General features: G+C 38.3%; 1 protein-coding gene and 1 pseudogene across 4 annotated transcripts in view; one reads left to right on the forward strand and one right to left on the reverse strand.

Moving 5' to 3' along the window:
- Positions 1-5,202: 5,202 nt before the first annotated feature.
- On the reverse strand, positions 5,203-5,321 carry LOC118611215 (annotated as a pseudogene).
- Positions 5,322-10,062: 4,741 nt separating this feature from the next.
- Positions 10,063-17,975, forward strand: part of HECW1 (HECT, C2 and WW domain containing E3 ubiquitin protein ligase 1) — a 455,900-nt gene continuing 447,987 nt past the window's right edge. For 2 of the 4 annotated variants that reach the window (XM_016118947.2, XM_016118946.2), the window contains exon 1: positions 10,853-11,230. Coding sequence is in view for 2 of the 4 variants with exons in the window: in XM_016118946.2 (XP_015974432.2) it covers positions 11,201-11,230 (30 nt within the window). In the remaining 2 variants the exon portion in view is untranslated. Of the gene's footprint in view, positions 10,090-10,851; positions 11,231-17,975 lie in introns of those variants that run through there. The other 2 variants (XM_036231048.1, XM_016118948.2) reach the window with 2 other exon arrangements.

The raw sequence follows: 17,975 nt of genomic DNA on the forward strand, positions 1-17,975 counted from the left end.
CCAATAAAATGAAAAGGCAACCTACTAGGTACAAGAAATTCACTAATGGCACATCCAATAAGAAATTAATAGCCAAAATATAAAAGAAACTCATACAACTTAACAAATAAGTCATAGGGATGTAATGTATAGCATAGGGAATATAATCAACTATATTGCAATAACTTTCCACAGTGATAAATCATTACTAGACTTTTCATGGTGATCACTTCTTGAGGTATATAAATACCAAAATTATTATGCTGTACACTTGAAAATAATATAATATCATATGTCAAAATAATTAAAAACAGCATTACATTTCAGAATAAAAAATGCAATTAAAAAATGGACAGAGGGCCTGAATAGACATTTTTCAAAAAAGACATACAGATGGCCAGTAGACATGAAAAAATGTTCAACATCACTAATCATCAAAAAAATGTAAATTAAAATCACAGTAAGATATCACCTCACACCTCTCAGAATCGCTATCATCAAATAATCCATACACAACAAGTGTTGGTGAGGACGTAAAGAAAAAAGAACCCTTGACTGTTGGTGAGATTGCAATTTGGTGCGACCACTATGGAAAACAGTATGGAGATTCCTCAGAAAATTAAAAATGGAGCTACCTCTTGACCCAGCAATTGTACTTCTAGGTATTTATCCAAAGAAAACCAAAATGCTATATATGCACCCCTATGTTCCCTGCAGGTATCAATAATCTGTGGTAGAACTTCAAGATTCTTAAGGTACATGTATCTGGAGTCCACAGAAGAGTAGAGACTTATATTTGAAGAAATAATGGCTAAGAGTTTTCCAAATTTGGTGAAGCTATGAACTCACTAACTCAAAAAACTCAATGACTATAGCAGAAGAGAACATAAAGAAAATATCACCAATGAACATCATATAATCAAATTGCTCAAAACTAGTGAGGAAAAAACTTTGAAAGCAGTCAGAGGAAAAATAATATACCATATATAAGGAAACAGCATTTATGGGTGACAGCAGACTTTCTATTGGAAAAAATACAGACCATCACAAGCCAGAAGACAGTGGAACAGTATCTTTAAAATAATGACCAAAAAAAAAAAAAAAACCAAAAAACAAAAACAAAAGAATTCTACACCTAGCAAAAACTATCTTTCAAAAACAAAGGTGAAATAAAGACTTTTTCAGATATATCAAATTTGAAAGTACTACCAGAAGACTTACACTACAAGAAAATGAATGAAACAGCTAGAATGCAGAAATCAAAAGGAATAGAACATGAAAAGATGGAAAACATATATATTGTATATATATGTATACAATAGTTTATATATATATATCTATATATATATCGTCATCCATATATATATATATCGTCATCCATTTTCTTCTGTGCGTGGCTTATCTCCATTTCTCTTTGCATTCCTCTTAGACCTTTGAATCTTTCTCTTTTAGTCATTGTGTCTCAGTTTGTTCTCATGTATGCTAAATGTTTATTACTATCTTTCAATATTAGTTCTCTTCTTATTGTTTAAGCTTATAATGCCTTATTCTTAGTAAGGGTTGAACTTCTCTGTTTCTGTTTGTCTTATACTCCCCTTACTCCTCATTTTGTATTTTTTTTTTTTTGTCATTTATTTTAGGTGAGCTGATCCCTTTCATTATTTCCTGTAGTACAGGTCTCATTGTGTAGAATTCTTTCAATTTTTGTATGTCTGAAAAGGGTTTTATTTCTCCTTCATATCTAAAGAAGAGCTTAACTGAATACATTATTCCAGGCTGGTAGTTCCTTTCACTTAATATATTGAATATTTGATTCCCCTCATTTCTGGCTTATAAGTTTTGTGCTGAGAAGTCCAGTGATAATCTAACAGGTTTTCCTTTATAGTTTATGGTCTTCTTCCTGGCTGCCCTGAGATTTATGTCTTTGTTTTGTTTTGTTTTGTTTTGTTTTGTTTTGATCATTTTAATACAATGTGTCTTGGTGAAGTTTTTTTGGGGTTGAGATAATTGAGTGTTCTATTAACTTCTTGAATTCCAAGCTCCAGCTCATTCCTTTCATTTGGGAACTTCTCATCCACTATTTGTCTGAAAACGCTTTCTAATCCCTGCTCCTTTCTTTGCCTTCGATAATGCCCATTATTCTTATGTTTTCTCTCCTGGTGGTATAAGCTAGTTCTTGTATTTCTCTTTCATTGTTTTTCATTCTTCTGTTTCTCCCTTCTTCCTTCTGATTTATTTCTAGATTTCTGTCTTCGATATCACTGATCTTTTCCTCCATTTGGTGAACTCTATTTCCCAAGCTTGCTATTTCATTTTTCAATTATTGCAGTGCATTTTTTATCTTCAGAAGATCTATTCTCTTCTTTTTGAGGTTTTCAATCTCCTTGCTAAAGAACTCATTCTGCTCATCTAGTTGTTTTTTCAATTCCTGAAACTGTTGTATGACTCATTTAGGAATTTATTGAGTCTTTTCAGAAGTGCCATCCTAAATTCTTTATCATTTAAGTTGCATATTTCTATGCTTGCAAGCTTATTTTCTGGATATTTTTCTCTGTTTCTGAGATACCTTGTCACCTTGGTTTTCTTTTTATTAGATTCCACACATAAGTGAAGTCGTTTAGTGTTTATCTTTCTCTGTCTGACTTAAATTCCTTCTAGGTCTATCAAAGCAATATCTTTTTCCGTCCCCCTCCTTTTAGGCTGTGTATATCTTTTAAGTTGAAGAGAGTCTTTTGTATTTTGTCTTCTTACAGAAGTCCCTCCAACATTTCCTGCAATACTGGCTTGGTGGTGATAAATTCCATGAGCTTATTTTTGTCTGGGAAGCTCTTTATCTGTCTGTCAACTCCAAATGATATCTTTTCTGGTTAAAGTCTCCTTGGTTGTAGATTCTGGGTCTTCATCTTGTGGAATTTTTGTCAAGCCCTTCTGTCTTGCATAGGTTCTTTTGAGAAATCAGCTGCCAGTTTTATGAGTGTTCTCTTATAAGTAAGTTTCTGTTTTTCTCTTGCTGCTTTTCATATTCTTTCTTTGCATTAAAACTTTGGCCTTTTACTTATGATACGTCTTGGTGTCGGCCTCTTTGGATCTCTGATTTTTGGAATTCTCCGAGCTTCCTTGGGTTTTACGTCCATTTTTTTAAAACTAGGTTAGGGAATTTTTCCATCATTATTTCTTCAAATAGCTGTTCGACATCTTGATTTTCTTCAGGTATGCCAATCAGATGGATATTTGGACCCTTAGGAGTGTCTTATATGCTCCTTAAATTATTTTTATAGTCTTGACATCTTATTTCTTGCCATTCTGCTTGTGTGTTCTTGGCTTTCCTGTCCTCTAGATAGAACATTTGATCCTCTTCTTTATTCACTTTGTTTATTCCTTTGTTTATTCCATTTGATATACTTCTCATCTTGGATAATGTATTCTTCATTTCAGACTGGTTCCCTTTTACAAATTCCATTTCCATTTTTATGTTTTTTTTTTTATCTCTTTGTTGAAGTTCTCGCTGAATTTAACCAAAAGTTCATTGAGCATCTTTATAACCAGTGTTTTGAACTCTGCATGTGTTAGATTACTTGACTCCATTATATCTGGATCTCTGTTTTGTTCTCTCATATGGTTTCTGCTTCTTTGTCTTCCCATTTTGTCTGTCTTTTCGTGTCTATTTCTATGTACTAAGCAAAACTCCTAAGTTTCTCAGTCTTATTAGTGTGGATTTATGAAGTAGGTGTCCGTCCAGTGGCACTGGCCTGAAAGGGGTTTGGCTGTAGGCCAAACTTAGCCCAAGACTCTATCCTTCTGGGGCCAACTGTTAAGATTCAACAAGCAATCCACAGATGCTGTGCTTATAGTTTCCTCAAAAGAGTACACCAGAAACCTAGGCCGGCTTTCTCCAGTGTGAGTCTAAGTGCTGCTCAACATGGAGCATCTGTCTTGCTGAGGCTATACCTGGATGTGGCTTGGGAGGGGCTGCAAGTTGGGGGAGGCGAGGCTTTAGGAAATCCTCTGGGCAGAGCAACCTCTGTTGTCCAGTTTGATGACTTTACATCTATGGCATCTCTGTGTCTGGTGGCCTGGTATATGAGGTAGAGCTCAACAGGGAACAATACATATTGCCAGCACTTCTATACAGAGCATGTCTCACCTTGGCCCTTGCTCTGACAATGTCTTCCTGTAAGTCTTTGGTGTCCCCTACACGCAGCTGAATCAGCACTTGTGCTCAGAGCAAGCAGGCCTGTCACCATGAAAATCTGCTCATGGACGTGGCCCCTTTAAGAGGCTTCTGCCATTGCCACTGCCACAGCTTCTGTCTCATTCTGCTGCTTGAGACTGGGCAGCTCTGTGTCCTCACCCCATCCTACCTTCTGCCGTTGCAGAGTGATTTCTTATATTTCTCCCTAGTTGTATGGCTTCATCTAGATCCTAGATGATTTTCCTTGCTGCCTCCTTGTTTCCATCACAACTTCGATTTTGTTGCCAGAGGGATGAACAGAGCCCCTATCATCTATGCCATTTTTTTTTGGTCTCCTGAATATCTAATTTTTGTCCAATACTTAAATTTAGTCTCACATTATAGCATGTTGGAATTTCCAAGTGGATTTATAGACAGAACATTAATGATGGCACAAAGTAAGGAATACTGGATGCTACCATGCACAATGCTATGTACTTTGCATTTGTTATCCCACTTAAACATCAACAATTTTTATGGTAAATATTATTAATATTAATAAATCAACTTTATACAGAAGAAAATTGAATTTAAGCAATATTTTTTAAGAACACAGAAGAAGTAAATGGTAGAACTACGTTTTTAAACCGAGGTCATTAACTTGAGTCCATACTCTCACCACTATCCTCTACTTCACTTAAATGAAGGCTTTGCATTTATGTGGAAAGGGAACTAGTGATATTTGTTTCTTCTGCTGTTTTTTTTTTTTTTCTTTAATATGTCTGGCTGTGTTTCAAAGCCTAAATGAGTCTTTAATTAGTAAAAAATCCTTCTGGAATGTGATACATTGTTGATAAACACACATAATCAATAATGGTCTGGCACTTTTCTTTGTCTTATGTTTTTTAAAAAGTATATATATAAATATAAATATAAATATATATATAAATATATATATATATATATATATTTAGGCGAGGAAACACTTGGTTGACTTCACGGATTGCAAGGACTTTGTCAGCTTACAACCCCTTATTATTATTATTTTTTTACACCTACAGCACCTGGTCTTTCTACATGGTCTCCTATCCAAGTACTAACCAGGCCCGACCCTGCTTAGCTTCTGAGATCAGACAGGATAGGGCTTGTTCAGGGTGGCATAGCCATAGACTAAAATGTATTTTGAAGGAAAAGTGGGTAAGGGCAAATGAGTCAGCTGCCATTCTAACCTGACACTTCTTTTATCAACATACCTAAATAGTCTAAGATTGTTATAAATTTTCAGTCACACTGTAGACTTTGCTTGCTATATATTTAAATGACAAATCCTGTTGTTTTACTTCCTGGCTTTAAACATCTTTATATTCTCTATTACTTGCAGAAATAATTCTAAAATTTGGAACAGGGCATGTTTGGCTCACCATAATCTGTTCCACACATTTCTTTTTATTGATCTTTGATGCCCCTCTCTCCCTTTGTTCCAGTTAAATAGAAGTCTTCACCATTTCTGAAGTATATTTTATTCATTCAGTCTTTCTGCCCTTTCACATATGCTGTTTTTTCTTCTTAGAATGTATTCCCCTCTTGGCCATGCAATAAACTCTTTTTCTTCATTTAAAACCCTGCTACTGGAGGCTTCTCTAGCTTCCCCAAGCATAATTAGCATACTCATTTCTGTCACACTGCCAACTTATCTTAGCACTTATATCATATTGTACTTATATATTTAGCTCGATCACAAGTTTATATGCTCTTTAAGTATTTTTAACCTTTACACTGAAGCTCAACAAATAAATTATTGAATTAATAGAATTAAATATATGCAAGAAATAGAAAAGAGAGCTAGTGAGATAATACAAAAGAAAATAAAACAAAGGAAATACAGGTTGAAAAAGAAGAAAAAAAACTCTAATAACAGACATAAATGTCTACATTGAAAATTTCAAGATTTTTACACAAAAGCTTCTAGAACTAATAAATGAGTTTAGCAAGATCACAGGAGATAAGATCAATATATTAAAAAAGAGATTTTTTTTTCTGTTCTAGCAATGACCAAGTTTGTATTAATCATGGTTTTTTGTTTTGTTTTTTTTTTAATTTCCTGTATTTTAAGATATTTTGAAATCTTAGGGGCCTCACTGTCTGGAAAATGATTGCCCCTCCTAGGACTAGATAATTCCTAGAGATAGCAAAAAATCTCCTTATAAGCACAGCTTTTATATACAAACCACTAATCCTGCGTTTATACCTGCTAACCACTTCTTTTATCTAACTCTCTCACACTAAACCAATATTTCCTCACCTCTAACTCATCCTAGGGCAAGGTACAGAACAAATCTAGACTACCCCTATAGCCCCGAGTCTACTAAAATTATTCAAACTATCTAATCCTAAATTTGTCCACTCTTGCATATTCTGCACCCTCCATTACTTCCCGCAGAGAACAAAATAGAGGCTTTGGGCCATGTTCTCCCTTTGTCCCTACTACCTCCTGACTGACCCAGGTGCTTCTCCATGTGGTATTGTGTGGCATGTCATGCTTTCTGTTTCTAAGGATTTCTGAATTTCTTCCTTCATGATAATCATTTTTGCGTTGTATGCCTGCATGTCCATAACTGATTAAAACGAATTTTAGATACATTTAAATACAAGTGAAATTCAAAAGTAAAATCAATATCTTTCACAGTAGTACCAAAAAAAAATGAAAAATTTCAGTTTACATCTCACAGTAAATGTGTAGAATCTGTATGCTAAAACCCACAAATATCGACAGAATAAATCAAAGAAAATCTAAATAAATGCAAAGATAAAACATATTTATAGATTGGAACACTGTAAGAAGTAGGAAGATTGTTAAAATGTAAGTTCTTCTGAAATGGAGGTATAAATTTAGCACAATAGAAATCAAAACCCTAACAGAAACTTTTTGTAGATATGGGTAAACTAATTTTTAAGTTCATGTGGAAAGGCAAAGATATGAAAATAACCCAAATATAAATATATGTGATTAAAATAGTGTAATCTTGGCAAAAGGAATGAAAAACAAATTAGTGCTACAGAATCAAGAATCCAGAAAGAGACCTATGTGGTCAATTTACTTCTGAAAAGTTGCAAGGTAATTCAATCATCTTTTTAATATATAGTGCTAGAATAATTGAACATTCATATGCAGAAACAAAATCCATGATCCATACTTCACAGCTATAAAATAATAATAATTTCAAATGGAACAAAGACTTAAGTGTGAGATGTAAAACGATAAAAGTCATCAAAACAAATAAACAAACAAACTCTTTTTAACTTTGGGTTAGTGAAATAGTTGTTAGATATGATATTAAAAGCATGATTCATAAAATAAAGTTTATAAAATTGAACTCTATCAACTTTAGAAACTTTGCCCTGTGAAATAAATTACCAAGAGAATAAAAAGACAAGCCAAAGACTGAGGGAAAATATTTAAAAATCACGTGTGTTACAAAGAACTTGTATCTAAAACATACTAACTCTCAAAACCTAACAATATTAAAAGAAACAACCCATTTAAAAATGGACAAAATCTTTGAATAAATACTTCATTAAAAATGGAAAATAAACTCATTTTTTTCTAGTCATTAGGAAAATGCACAATAAGACACTGCTATATACTTATACATTTGTCTGCATTTCAATCAGACTGACATTTTCTTGTATATGTTATATACTTCTCTGCCTATCTTCTATGTCACATTAATTTGGTATGCTTTTCTTTCACCTCCTTCATCTGCAACTCTTACTGATCCTTTAATTCTCAATTCGGGCACCACCAATGACGAAACAGTCTGCCCTTGGACCCCAACCCTCACTCTTTCAACCTAGGTCTGAATTAGGACCTTTGTAATATGTGATGATGGGCACTCCATTTTTACCTACCACCTCATCTATCAAATATGTAGTGCTGGCTTGTTTAATTAGAGGTTTTAGTACTCTCAGCTTTGATCTCCATGAAGTCAGAGACTGTCTTCTTCAAGGTTGCATCTGAGAAATTAGCACATTGAAAAACATATTGAATGAGTGAATAAATTCACATAGAAAGTCCCATGAGCTCTTTCATGTAAGCTCAGCCTCTGCTTGAGGTATATAAAATCCTTTTCTTTCATCTGAGGAAGTTCAGGTTTCTCTAGGTAACTTGCTCAGCTCACCGAAGATGTCTATCCTGGACTCTGAGTTAGTAATCTTAAGCCTTAGGACCTAAGGTGTCCTCAAATGATAATTTTTTTTTATCACTGGCTACAGTGTGTCCTGAGGAGAGAGACTGTGTAAAAAATTGACACTGTGAATGCCTTTTAGCTAAGGACTGAGCTGAGACTACAACAACTCTGTCCTGAGTTAAAAGGCGTTCATTTCTAACACTATGGTGAAGATCTCTTCCTGAAGGAGAAATCATAGCTTTCTCAGCATTGTAGGTGCTGCTTGAGAATGGTGCTCTGGTTGTCTTTATGTGCATGTGGACTGCATACCAGTCCCTCCTTGTGTCCCATCAAACCCTGATTCACAAAAAGTGGAAACAAAGGTTGCATCAGCATCATGTTAATACCTAGCATCTGTATATACTTTTCAAAATGCTTTCGATATCTTATGTCATTATATAAGATTCGTATTTTTAAAGATATTGGAACTGTGACTTATTATTATTGTATTTATAATGGTATTTGGAGTGTATTTGGAGCTTAATAAATATGATTCATAGATGGATGGCTTTAAAATTCATGGCAAGTCTTTTTATTTCTCCACCAAATATATCTCATTTCAAGGTTAGGGCAGCTGAAGTCTTCTGCTGGCAATGAGACCTTAAGAAAATTATAGAACCCTATGTACCTTGGTTTTCTCCTCTATAAAATCAGATGATGCTACTCAGACTGTAGTGGGATTGAGAGGGATATACAAGACAATGTGTGTGTGAGGAATAAACAAGACAATAAGCTGGTGTGTATGTTGCCACTGCACTTAGTCTTGTAGAAGTTGCTAAGAGTTTCTTTATCTACTTAACATGTTAAAATGTAAAACCTTGTGTACTTCTGCTTTCATATCTTTTGTCTTCAGAATTAAAAAAGACACACTCCAGGGGAAAATAAAAGCTCATCTCAGAATTCTTAAATCAATAATCTTTATGAGAGATGTTCACTTGTCAAGTTATCACCATGACAGAACAAAGAGAAATATCTTTAAGTCAAGTTGATGCTGGATTATGAAAATACTGAGATGAACATCCTTGCAATGAATTGAAGGAAAGAATGATCCTTTACTGTGGTCTGGTGATATTATGCTCAGACCAGCTATGGATGCTGGTTTGTCACAAAGGTTTGTTTTGTTCAAATTTCTGGTCAGAAACCTCACATAATTGGTTGATGTTTACAGTTACTGTTTACAGTTGCTGCCTTCCCTAGTCTGTTCTTGGAAGGTTTTCCTCATATAGGAGAGGATACTAATTGGAGTATAAAATGTTCCAGAGAAACATGCACCCTGCTTTCTGCATGGATCCTTAGCCAAGGTTTGAAAAGTGGCCCCCTTTGAGCTCTGACCTGGAGGGCTAAAGGCATCAGCAAGGAGGTGTCCTATCAGGAAAGGTGGAGGCCTTCACCCCCAGTGGAATGAGGAAAAGGAAGATCTTGATGTTGTGTGCCTCCCCTGCCTCCTGAGAGAAAAGGGTACAGCTGGTGAAGCTGCCTACACATATTCCAAGCTTTCCACTTCTGGTAATTTCTGGCTGTGAGAGAGAAATCATAGCCAAGAGGCTGGTCGGTGAAATAAGATTCACTGAAAAGCAGCCCATCTTACAGCGTTTGGGGGTTTAAGTGAAGAAGGAGACATGGTTTCGGGAGGTCTGCACTCTGGTCTTCAATAAGGAGTCTGGAGTCAAGGCCAATCCTTTCTTTTTTTCTGGAGGAGGACTGCAATTGGGGGTATGGAAAATACTTATTAGGTGTGAAAATTGTCTTATGTAGGAGATGCTGGGCAGGAGAATGGGAAAAAATAAATCAGAATTGTAAAGAATGCAATTAGGTCATGGAATCACAGATTATGGTGATGCGCTCAAAACCACTGCATATTATTTGAACACATACGGGCCAAGTATAGGCCAAATGCACTTAGATTTACATATATGGAGTAGCAGGCAACCATCAGTGATCAGCATTTCAGTTATCTTTTCATCTCGGTTGGCTGCACGAGGAGGAGTTTAGCTTTTACTTCCTTCCAGTTCCAGCATTCTGATACTGTATGCAGTTCAATATAAAACCCAGCTTGAAAGCTATGCTTGCCAAATGATAGATTTTCAGGGCAGATTTTCAGCCTTTGCATTTCTAATTACGATGTCTGTTTTATGTGTTTGTGGTGCAAATACTGGGCGGTTCCTGGAAGCGTGTTTGTGAGTGTTCATAACTATATATAAATAGACAGGTAAAGTGTATACAATAGAGGCCAAGAACACCTGCCTTAGAGTACCTACTGGGGTGTCTGTACCACATCCTTTTTGAATACACTGTTAGCAGATACACAAAAGGACCGATGGGCCGGTCCTGGTGCTGGATATACCCAGTACTCGTGCTGGGAGTCGGAAGGATGGGGCTGGCGGTAACAAGAATCAATATATATTTACGATGGGGGCGGGGAGTGGGGTGAGGAGAAGCTGCAGGGCGGGGCAGCGCTAAAGAGAGCGAGCCCGGCTTGTGGTTGGTTCCGGAGTCTGGTACCCAGAGAGGAGCAGGCTAGGAGGGAGGGGATGCGGGTAGGAGGATAAAGCGATGAAGTGTGCTGCGTTACAGTGCATCAGGCGCTGTTGTTGGAGCTGCAATACGGTGCGTCTCTGACCCAACCCGCCTTCTCGCTCACATACTGATTCGCGAGCGCCGCTTCGCCCTGGCTCTAGCCACCGCTTGTCCCCGGAACCCGAAGCGCGGCAAGAACGGCTGGACACCCGAGTACTCCCGGCAGGTCCCCGGCAGGTCCCCGGCTGCCGGCGCGCCCTGCAGGGCACTTGCGCCCCCTGGCTCTAATCTGCGTGCTGATGGGAGCATGATCTGTGCCCAGGCCGGGGCTGACAAGGTAAGCGGGCGCCGTGCGGGAACTCTGCCTGCCGCCCCTTCCCTCTCCCTTCTCTGGGCGGCTTCCGGGCTTCTTCGGTGGCCCGGCAGGGCCCTTCCTTCCCAGGACCCGAGATCCACCCTCCTCCCTACCCTCTCGCTCTTCCCGAGAGGTTCAATTGTCAGCTTGGGGCGCGCAGCCGCCGGGGCCGGCAAGCATCCCCGGGTGATGACTCCGGCTCGGTTACATCAAGCACATCCGGCCCTTCTGTGAGGCTCGGAGAGAAACAAAGAACCCCCCTAGAGAGTTCGTGGCGCCTCCCCCACCCTAGCGCCCTCCCAGTGATGAAGAGGTGTCAGGGGAGGGGGCGGAGAGACCTACGTAATCCCCCTTACCAGCCCACACCCACCACTTATGAACCAAAGCGTTTTGCTTTGGGCTCCTTTTTAGACGATTGTGTCCCAAGCAATGCCCACGGCTAGCGGAGGGAGAGCCCACAGGCCTCGCACGAGCTCGCGGGTGTTTGCTCAGCTGGTGCGTGGCGGATCAGGCCCTTGGTCCCCTGGGTAGTGACAGGAGCAAAGATATGCTACATGGGTGCTCCTCTAGAGACTCTCTGTCCCAGGGCGGCTGCGACGCTCAACCGAGCCTGCCGCCCAAGTTTTAGCAGGAGCAGCTCGTCCTGTCACTTGTGACTTGTACACTGGCGGGAAGGAAGCCTCAGGGGAAAACGAGTCTGGTCCCTTTTTGCCAGGAGATGAGCTTTCTCCTACTCCCACATTCCCAGGCTGTGACAATACAGCAAAATCTGGGAGCTCGAACAATGTGACCCCTCCGTTCCACCCTCCTCCAGTGCCTTCTGATTGATTGCTCTGCGGCTTTGATGTCCCAGTTACTTTGGCCCATTTGCAAAGTGCGGTCTGTCCGTCTTGCATTCAGAGGCTAAGCACCATAACTTCCCTGCCGAATTTCAGCACTTGGGGGAAGCTGGCAGGGACACAGGCTATAGAAATGCCCAGCTTCCTGTCGTTCCCGGCACAGCGTGCACCAGTCTGCATTGGGTCCACACCAGATAGCACGGGTGTATTTTCCTAGTTGCTGAAGATATTATTTAGCTTTGCTTTAGTTTTCTGCTTACTTTTCTTGGGATCTCCAGTGATGCAATTCTCCCTATGTTTTAATTTTTTCTCTTTGAAAATAAAACAAGGCTCTCTTTAGCAGAAATAAATATAGAAGAAGGGCCTAGTTCCAAGACTAAGAGAGGCATCTTCTCTCTTTCCCTGGGATTTAAGCGTTATTTAGGAGGGCAGATGCCCTACCTGAAAAGGCCAGCCTTTAAAAACACAGCAGTGTCTAGTTCAAAGCAGGTGGCCAATCTGTATTTCTCATCAGTGGACTAGCTCCGGCTTTGGCTGTTTGGGTAATTCATTCTAGATCCGGGATTCATTTTGAAAATGTATTGTCCACTAAGAAGAGATTACAGTCAACATGTCTACACTGGTATGATGTGTGGTAGACAAATAGAGTGTGATAGAATGCCCTGATGCCCTTTCTTTCTGTTTCCTCTGCAATGTGGCATTGGAAAAATATAGTACTATTTTAATTCCTAGATCTATAGGACTTCGAAGTGTTTAATTTAATAAACCATGATCTGACTAATTCTGGAATCCTAATCTAGTGCAGTTGACAGCTTTATGTAATGACAGTTCAATTTTGTCTGGGGTAGTTATTTCATGAAGGCAAATTGCCTAAGTTTGTTTAGATTGTGACATTATTGACTTGGTAGGAATATCATATTCTTATCCAGAACCACCTATCAATGAATTAGTATAGAGGGACTGCAGCTGCTGTATCTGTTTGCAGAGCATCATTTGATTCTGTTTACACCTCTGGCTTTTCAAGATGAATGTTTTAAAAATAACTTTAAGCTTTACCTTTTATGATGCTTACATTGGTTATGATTATTGATATAGGAAATGCTAAAAGATCAGATGTGATAATGGGAAGACGAGCCTCCATTTGCCATCCCTCACTTACTTGTAAAATGAATAAGTTGGACTAGTTGATTTCTGTAGTTTCTTCAAGGTCTTTTTTTTTTTTTTTATCCAATATAGCAAAATATTTTGTTGGGCTTGGGGAAGAGAGAAGAATGCTGTAATTAATAGGATAACAGGTTATCTCTTTAATTGTAGATTAGTTATCTATTCTAGTCTTGTCTTTTGTGAATAATCGAGAATGTAACTCATTTCCAATGACTTTTGTTTTGTTTTGAATGAAGGACTCTAGGTAGCTGTTTCGTCCTACACAGTAGTTGACAATAGTGTCTGACTTACTTTCCCTGATATAATTTGGTATTGCTTATAAAACTTGCTAGCACTGTTACTTGTTATAAAAATGAGTGAGGCAACAATTATTCTAAACAAGCAAGCAAAGTGTTTTCATCTATTTATAGTAATTTGTGCAATTTAGGGATAGTTGAAATATTTGATCATTGGTTTATGCTTATCCACATAATTTTTCATAATAGTGTGCTAGTTTTTTTTTTTAAGTTACAATCAAAATAACATCCTGCCAGGAATAATGAATCACTCCCTCTCTTGCTTTCCCACAGTCCTTTAAACTATACCATTAAGACAGCACTTATCATATTGCAGTTATAGAAGTTGTGAATGGGCCACAGCCCTCTTGTCTTACACATGGTATGAGTGTCTTGAGGACAAGGACACTATTAAATTTATCTCTCCAGCACTTTGAACTTTGCCCAATCCATAGTGTATTTTCTTAGGAATGTCGATTGAGTGGATTTTAGGTCATAAAAAATACCACCTATTTGTTTAGGCAGGAGGTGGATAAGAATTCTTCTCTCGTTAGTCAGATGGGTAAACCAGAGAGGTTATGTAAAATGCTGAGGAGCACTGGCAAGCCATAACTGAAATCCAGGCCTTCTACTTCACTGCCTTCAAGAGAGGCTACACCCCATCCTCAGTAGAAAATGAGGTAGACTACATGTTGAAATTCTGCAGGTTTGGGTCCTTTATTTTTAACCCTAATGACCTATATTGCCCATTTTGACAAAATTGATCTGATAACTGCTCTGTCTTGCTGTGGCCTTAGAAGGAAATTTGTTTGGCCCAAGCACTCTGTCCTCTAAACTGCACTTAGGCAGTAAGAGTGAACTCCCTCCTGCCTTTCTCCTCTTTAAGTGCTTCTGAAACAACCTGATAATTCGACCAGAGACAGCCCTCATTCCTGGTCAGCCCACTCTGACAGAGTTGCCCAACAGTTGTGTTAACAGGCGTGACGTACAGACAGAGCAACCCCTTCTTCTCTGCCCTCATCTCCTCCCTTTCCATATTAAAAATACAGGGCAGGTGACCATTAGGAAACCATGAAATTCAATACCCAGGTATCCTTTCTGTAATGCAGCCCTGGGCATGTTTGATGTTCATGGCTTTTTAGAGAAAACAGAGTGAAAGTTTCAGTGTGGCTTTTTTTTTTCGAGTCACTCTTCCTCTCTGAGGTTTAATTCCTTCTTTATAAATAACAAGTTGAACCAGGTAATCCCAAAGGTCACTTCTAACACCATGATTCTGTGATTATTGTTATTGGTTTATTCAACTGAACCAAATGGAGGACAAAAAATAGGAGTGATAATTTAACTTGGCTATATATATATATACAGTAGAACTACTTAAGGCTATGTGTCAGCTGCCACTCCTGGGTTATCTAATTATTTCTTTGAGTCTCTGTTAATACTATTCTTTATAAATATAGTAATTTTTTCTTATTTGTAAAACTAGATTTCTACATTAAAGGAAAAAGTTTGTTTCATTTCCTGTTCCCAAAAGTATACAATTCCCAATTCCTATATCAAATTTTAGAATTTTAGAGTTTGATAGTCAAGTTTCCAAGTAAAGCTTTTATTCTCACCATGAGTGTGTTTCATTCTCACCATGGGTATGTTTCAAAACTGAATAACTTGAAGTCAAAAGTGTTCCCTGAAATTTATCCAAAAATGTCCCTTTCCATTTCTTTCTGCTTCCTCACTTTCCTCTTTTTTCCCCCTTCCTTATCTCTGTCAACCTCCTGTCACATCCATAAAACATATGTCACTAATATGACTACCCACCCATCACCACCCAACCCCACTAAATGCAAATGCAGGAGTCATAACCTTCCTACTTGTCTCAACCTTTTCTATATTCTTCATGAGCATTGCTTCTCAAGTTTAGATATGAGGTTTACAGGCAGACTGGTTCATCTGATGATTCTGTTTATAGTAGACATATATTTCTCACAGACTTTCTGACCACCAGATGTTTGTGTCTTAAAATCTCTTTAAATACTTGAGGTAACAAAGCAGCATATAGATGATTTATTATCCCATATCAAAATGTTTGGATGTGTGGGTATTGGCAAGTTATTGTCATGTTCTGTGACCAGAGCACTATAGTGAAAATAAGTGGCAGGAGCAGGATATCCCTGCTTATTGGCAAGATAACATAAAGGCCATTAAGCTCCCAGGTCACTGGGAAAAACATCTGGCTTTCCATAGCAACAAGTCATGTGTGATGTTCACATTATTAATTCAGAACCATACTTTTCCTGATTTATTGGTCCAAAGTTCATAGAGGACTGGGAAATAATGATGTAGTGTATAGAGAGGATATTCTGATGTTATCAGGTATCTACTGCACTGCAATATTTTTGAGAGAATTCAGTAGATAGAACTTAACGTGGTTTTGGGGTGGGGGCCAGTGGAAAGAGCTGGAAAAAGGTGCCATCTGTGCCCATGATAAAGAATGCTATCATGGAGACTTCGTTTAAGGTCCCTTTTTATATATTTAGTGGAACAGATTTTCCTTTCCACACTTTCTAGTTCTATTTGTGTTACACAGATGTCAGGGAAATATCATGTATGCAAAGAAGGGGAAAAAAGACCAAAATTTACATTCATGGCCCAGGATTGTAATTTAATCATGTCACCCTTAAACTGATACCCACTTAACTTGCACAAATGATCCCTGCATTTGCTTTCAGGGTTAAAGTCACAGCAGTTTGAGAAACAAAAATCTGAGTCCTGCAGATTATTGAAATTTAGATATTCAGGTTAAGAGAGTAAAAAAAGGTAGGGAGACTAGAATTAAGCAGTTGACCTTGCTTGCCTGCTGTTAGTATGGGAGCTAATGGAATCCATCAGCCGTTTGTCATCTTCCTTTCCGTAATACACTGACCAGATGAAGAAAACTACAGAACATATCGATAGATTTTTTATCATTCAAAGGATTTCTCTTTTTCTTTACTGTTATTCATAATTCCTTTTACAATCAAAACTTAAAACTACTTAACAAGTTTTTTTCCCTCTTGTTAGAGCACAAGTTATTTTTGTGAAAATGAACTTCTTGAAGTTGAGAAAAGAATAGTTTTGAGAGTTTTGCTCACATTTTCTCTCCTCTCTTTTGGTGTTGCCTCTGTCCTTGAATAGGCACAGGAACTGTATGTAAATGAGAAAACGAGAGGGAAACTGTTGGCACGCAAATGAACTATATTACTCTTTACAGATTCCCTGACTCCACACCTGCCACGGTTTTGTTTCTTTTTATGGAACACACCTCGAAAATATTTTTACACTGGCTTTCTCTACTCTCTTCATCTCAGCTTGTAAAGACACTTTTTATCATGTAATGTTTGATTTAGACAAAGAATATGTTTAGCATATATGCCAATTATGAAAAATAAGTAAATAAAAAATACTTGTCTGCAGCCTGAATTCAGAACAGTATCGGTTCATTTTAAGGTCCCTTTGTGTTCCTGCCTCATCTCTCCTTCCACCCCACCAAGGCTCCTGTTCCTACCCCTCTTTTCCATTGTTCCTATGATGATCACCAGTGGTCTCTGTCTCATTGAGCACAAGGTCAGTTTTCTGTCCTCAGCAACACTTCACATTGCATACCACTTCCTCTTTCTCAAGCTCCTGGCTTCTAGGACCCCAGAATCGCCTTGTGTTCCTGTTGCCTCCCAGATTCTCTTTATTAGGCTTTCTTGATGGCCCCTATGGACCTTTACTGAATTTTGACCTCTAAATGATGGAATTCTGCAGGGCTTCACTTTCAGATCTCTTCTCTTCTTACCTATATCCCTGTGTTTGGTCTCAAATACTGCCTTCATGCTGATGATCCCAAGTTGATGTCACCAGTATTGACTCATTCCCAGAACATCAGACTTGAATATGCCACTGACAGCATCTTCCCTTAAATGCATCTTCTCTTAAATTTATATGTGCAACACCTTGCCAATTTTCGTTCGTCAAACCTCCTTCTCCTCTAATGTCCTCCATCTCTGTCATTCTAGTTGCTCAGGCCAAATGCCTTTGAGTTCCCTGATTTCTCTCTTTTTCACCGAAATCTAAGTTTTAGCAAATCGCTCTTCTTTCCTCTCACTCCCTCTATCCAGCATGACTGCTCCTATCTAAGCTACCATGATCTCTTGACATGTGCTTGATTCCTAACCAGTTTCCTGCTTTCCTTGCCATCTACAATCTATTCTCTATATAGCATCCCAAATGATCATTTATTTGACAAATATTAATTAAATATCTGCTATGTGTCAGGCGTTATTTTAGGTGGAGCATAAACAGCACACAACAGCTACAAATCTCTGTTTTTTTCCCCCCACAATCCACTATGGTTCAATCCTGCTCATAATGAAATCAAGTCCTAATTTGGACTACAAGGCCCTGCATAATTGGGCCTCCAGCTCCTGCCTT

This window comes from Rousettus aegyptiacus, unplaced genomic scaffold, assembly GCF_014176215.1.
Source record: "Rousettus aegyptiacus isolate mRouAeg1 unplaced genomic scaffold, mRouAeg1.p scaffold_m13_p_13, whole genome shotgun sequence".
NCBI lineage: Eukaryota > Metazoa > Chordata > Mammalia > Chiroptera > Pteropodidae > Rousettus > Rousettus aegyptiacus.